General features: G+C 38.0%; 2 protein-coding genes across 3 annotated transcripts; both read left to right on the forward strand.

The window, feature by feature from the left end:
• Positions 1-226: 226 nt before the first annotated feature.
• Positions 227-3055, forward strand: LOC307023315 (uncharacterized protein). 2 transcript variants are annotated; one of them, XM_079656522.1, is made up of 7 exons: positions 227-483; positions 1073-1166; positions 1248-1483; positions 1700-1814; positions 2216-2333; positions 2414-2505; positions 2938-3055. In XM_079656522.1, exons 1-5 carry the CDS (start codon positions 425-427, stop codon positions 2249-2251), a joined length of 540 nt encoding a protein of 179 aa, XP_079512648.1. In that variant the 5' UTR covers positions 227-424; the 3' UTR covers positions 2252-2333; positions 2414-2505; positions 2938-3055. The 2 variants fall into 2 exon arrangements, with proteins under 2 accessions (XP_079512648.1, XP_079512647.1); XM_079656521.1 differs by having other exon boundaries at positions 2216-2505.
• Positions 2831-4596, forward strand: LOC307022029 (uncharacterized protein; the record flags this gene model as incomplete). Its single annotated transcript, XM_079654605.1, has 4 exons — positions 2831-2843; positions 3322-3495; positions 3961-4137; positions 4375-4596. 4 exons carry the CDS (start codon positions 2831-2833, stop codon positions 4380-4382), a joined length of 372 nt encoding a protein of 123 aa, XP_079510731.1. The 3' UTR covers positions 4383-4596.
• Between the last annotated feature and the right edge of the window lie 397 nt (positions 4597-4993).

The raw sequence follows: 4993 nt of genomic DNA on the forward strand, positions 1-4993 counted from the left end.
AACGTTCGTCTGCCTTCTGTGTGCTGTCCAATTTGTTCCGCCAAATGGTCCCTGAGCATAGGTGACTTGCTGGGATACAAATACTGGCCAGCAACCGACAGCTGCAAAATTATTTTTAAGTATGATGTGTTCACATCATTCGAGCAAATGAAATTGGCCAGCCCAGCATTATCCCAGCAAGTATTTATAAAAATGTTTGAACATTGATCGTTTTCCACAGGAAGGGTAAGAATAAAATGTGGTTTTCAAGATTTTTGAATACCAAACTTTTAATTAACCAAATGAATACCATTCTTGTTTCCAGACAGGCAGAATCTGTAGCGATACCTTCCACAGAGTATTTCGGGAGTTTGCCTTCTGTAATTACAGACAAGAAGATCTGTGCCTGGTGGAGCCCTTTAAATGCCCAGCATGCACACCTGACATGCTGGCTATTGCTGTAGATGGCAATAGAAAGCATTATCGCTTCAAGAAGTCCAGAGGGTCAGTGAAATCATATTCTCATTTTAGTTGTTGTTTTGTTGACTAAGCTGAATGTCTTTGCTGAAATGTTTAACTTTCCCCAACTCTGCAAATTCTTTTTCCAAAGTTTGTAAACCATCAGAAAACAATAGTTGGTTTAAAATTACACATAATTATATAAATCCAATTCATAAACATTATTGTATATGACGCCTGTAAAGTTAACTCAACTTTAAAATGTTAAATGGTTGACGTTAGTTGGATATGTTGGAGCTAAGAACCAGTTTTGGATATAATTGCTTCATGAAAAATGTATTAAATTGCCCAGGAACCTTTTTCTATGCCTTCCTCTGCCCTATTCCATGCCCATCAATATAAAGGATGTACTTTTATTTTTACCTTTTTACAAGAAGTCATTAAACTTTTCACTAATGTTAAATAATGGTGACAAAAGACTTTACACAGAATCACAGATCAAATTCACAAAGACCTTTTCCACATTTATGAAAATGTTATGGCAAAAGCAAATTGGCCAAATTAAATAGAGGACACAATCAAACTTATGTATGTATGATAATGTTGCTTACAATGTCTTTCTCGAATTTCGCAGGACAGATGAACCGTCTCTATTTGATGGACTGTTCATTGCCCAGGACAGTAAAATGTCTGCCTTTGTCGACAAAATCAGGAGCCAGATGACGATTGTAAGAATCTATTCAATCCCGTAACCCTTTATTTATTTTTCTTAGCACAGGGTTAAATGTAACAGATTGTGTCTATTTCAGAAAAGTGGTCGTGATGTTTGTGGACCGGCAACATTCACAGCTTGCAGAGAAACCTCACACAAGTCCAGGGCCAAGGTGGATGAGGAAGGCCTGCAAATAGCTGTGTGCAGACATGGCATCTTGCTACAAGGCCTAAATCACTACCGTGGTGAAATATATGCCTACCCAATGTTCCTGCAGAAGGAGCTGGCTGAAGTTGCGAATGCAACATTCTTTTGTATGGATGTTGCCTGCAGGTAGTTATAACTATTGCAAAATTGGAAGTGTTGTGGGAAACGTGTTATCTATTTAATTCTTGCACATCCAGTAGATGTAAAGCAAAAAAAGCATTCATTTGGATAAATGCTGATGTTGGTTACAAGGATTGTACTGGTAATTTTAAGGACCTGGTTTATCTTTTTACTATTATGCCATCATGCAACTGGAAAAGCTAATTGATTTTGTCATTACAGGTACTGGCCTTATTTGGAGAAGATGGCAGCAAAGTTGCCTGAGCTCCAACCACTTACAGAGATGAAACCTTTTCTCTCTGTAATGCACGCCAAGGCCCACACAGGCAAATGCGAGGTACAGTATGCAAGTTAAACATTTGTGTCACTAGATTCAAATGTTTTAGAAATTGTAGTGCACATAAGAATATCATGTAGTATATTCTATTCAAGCCTGTGGAATAATTGTAATAGTTACAAATGTTGACAAAATTGTTACAAAACAGACTGTCACAAGGATAGGCTTCCAAAACCCATTATGTTTATTTTAGTAAATATATCCGCACTGTAGAAATAATGAATGAACAGAGCTTCAAATAACTGCAGTTGTGACATTGTAGTTCAAAGCATAATTCAATCTCAGCACATTTTAACTTTCTGAAATTGCTCCTGACACTGATGTTAACTAAAGATGTACAGTACAAGAAATTATAATATTGAACTAAATATCTAGATCTCATTGTTTATGATTCTGAGCAGGTGAAGTGGGGTGGCAGAAGCCAGGAAGGTGCTTGAAATACTGTCGGTGAGGAAGTGGAACAGGTTAACAGCTTCCTCTCAAGGGCAGCTCTGACAATAAAATACATGACCAAATCAGGTTGGTAGAGGAAAACAAATAGTTTTAAGTAGTGCCACATTGTAAAGCTCATATGAATGTTCATGTTTTTGTGTTTACAGCTAGAGCAGATATGATAACCGTGCTGGCTATGCAATGGAACCACAGGAAGGTGGAGAATCTCCACAAGACACTCTCAAAGAGATTTGTCAAAGTAAGACGTCCATGCTGCATTTCAAAATGTATATTAAGAATATCTGAGTTTCTTGTTGTAGTAATTTAACACCATCCTTAGCTAAATGTTGTTGAATTGAATGTATTCTGCAATCATTTCATTATGATGGTGCTGCCATGGCACACTGTTCTGCCAAGAGAGTCTCTGTTCTGTTTGTTTTTAATAAAGCACTATAGGTTGATTCATCTGAATTTCTGGATAATAATAATAATAATAATAATAATGTTAATCCTGCTTGATCTTGAAAAAAAAGGGACACTAAGGTGATACTTGCCAACCTTGAAGAGAAGGTGTTTAGCATTTCATGTTGTTGTCTGGTCAGTTAATGTGCATAAAGGAATTCAGTAAAAAACAACCTTCTCAACCAACTGGAAAGTATATTCACTTTTTCCTTTTAAACATTCTAACCAGACTACACAGAGAGCACAAACTGAAGTGGACAATCTTGAGAGTCTCAAGCAAGAGCTGAACATCTCCCTGGAGGACACGGAGCAGTGGGTGTTGGAGGTCAAGCAATGGGCAGCCACTGGTATGTTATATGATCACTGTGGTATAGATTTGGTTCCATATTTCCAAACATTTGGCTTCATGTTTTATGATTACACCTTATTGTTTCTGTTTTCAAGAGAAACCTGGAGCCCAGAGTAGCCAGGAGGAGCTCCAGAGAGAAATAGATGAAATGATTTATTCCCTCCGAAGAAAGAAACACGACCTCTATCGAAACAATATTTGTTTCTTGTTGTTGTTGTTTGTATTATTAATATTAGTTTATTTGTATTTTGTTTTACTTTACAGACAGCAACCAAACAAGGCAACGCAAACGGAGAAGACTGACAGAGCTCAAGAAGAAACTCAGAGAGAGGATACTGCAGTACAACACCATTGATGCCTGTTCAGAGAAAATTGACACAGAAGCAGCATGCGGTCTGTCTGAGGATGTCATTCTGCCCTGGGAGGCGCAAGGAGATGGTAAGAAACAACTTGTTTTTGTTTCCCCTAGATATTCCATAAATTCAGTTGTAGTAATAGAATACAATCACCAATGTAACACAGAGCTGTCAACATAGGTGTCACAAATCATCATGATCACAACAAATCATTTTGAAATAATTATATTGAAAGGTCTGTATGATGTTGCCCTATCAAGTCTTAATAGTCTAGTCTCACTGGGACAGGCACATCTATGGAAACAGTAAAACCCTTCCTGACCACCCTGAACTGCATACTAATGTTGAATCTCAAGACATACTGAATGTAATTCTGCCAACATAGACAGAATTGAAAAAATTCAGCAAGCGGCGAGGTTGAATTTTTTTTTACCAGATTTTAAGGTTTTGGTCAATTTAAGTTAAAAAGATTGAATACAAACTGATATTATTTGTTTTATTAGCCTTACCATTGTGGTTGATATATTTTGTGTTTTTTCCATTATAGTGGTGAACCTGCGCACAAAGAGGCGACTTTTTGACCAGGTTATGCTGGTCAGGCGTATGGAAGAGGAGAAAGTCATCATTGTGAAGGAGATGATCCAGCATTGTCAAAATCTGAGGCAGGCAATGGACAAACTGGACCACCTCCTTCATCAGACAAAAGACGACATCAGGAACCAAAGTATGTTCCACAAATACCGATTTATAACATTTGCCACTGCCCCCCTCCCAGTGTCAAATGTCTATCACTGAATAGCATCTGTAATGATTGCATTTTTTCTGAATCACAAATCTTTTTAGCTAATATACAGCCTCGGAGTTAAACATTACAATTGCTTATATGGAACCAACATCAATGCTTATTAAAAGTTGCCTTACATAGACTGTCATTTTCTCTTTTTATTTTTGTTTCTCCAAGCGATATAACAGAAGAGGGATACAGGGGACTGCACTGCTGTATTTTACACCATCAATATCTTCTGGAGCAGAAACTGAGCAGAGTCACCAGCACCTACAGCTGTATTGGCTTGGACTCGTCTTTTCTCATGATGGAGGAAGACATTGAAGACGACGAACAGGACGGTGATGAGGACGGTGATGAGGACAACGAACAGGACGGTGATGAGGACAACTAACAGGACGGTGATGAGGACAACAAACAGGACGACGAACAGGACTTAACAAGTCTATTGTGTTGTATGCATGTCAACGTATTAAAACGAGTATTACGATTGAATGGCTTGTTTATTACCTTTTTTTATATGATCCTGCTTTGCATTTACTATGTCTGGTATTCAACTCAATGCCATTAGCAGTTATCAGTCACCTTCAGATCCGAGTTACCTCGAGGGCCGGAGGTTCCCCACCCCTGGTATAAGGTTTTGGTGATCACCCTTATTATCATCATGTCATTTAATCATGATCTGTTTAATTAGCCAATGCTTACATCCAAAGAATGTGTCTAGACTTTACTCCTACAGACACACACTAACAATACAAATTGAGCTAAGTAATACACTCACGAGCCACTTAATTAG

This window comes from Notothenia rossii (genome assembly GCF_949606895.1).
Source record: "Notothenia rossii genome assembly, chromosome: 10".
Lineage (NCBI taxonomy): Eukaryota > Metazoa > Chordata > Actinopteri > Perciformes > Nototheniidae > Notothenia > Notothenia rossii.

Coding starts and splice junctions, on each gene's coding strand:
- LOC307023315 (XM_079656521.1), top strand. CDS start 425: ATGCTGGCTATTGCTGTAGATGGCAATAGAAAGCATTATCGCTTCAAG. Junction 484..1,072: donor CGCTTCAAGAAGTCCAGAGG/GTCAGTGAAATC, acceptor CGAATTTCGCAG/GACAGATGAACCGTCTCTAT. Junction 1,167..1,247: donor TCAGGAGCCAGATGACGATT/GTAAGAATCTAT, acceptor TGTCTATTTCAG/AAAAGTGGTCGTGATGTTTG.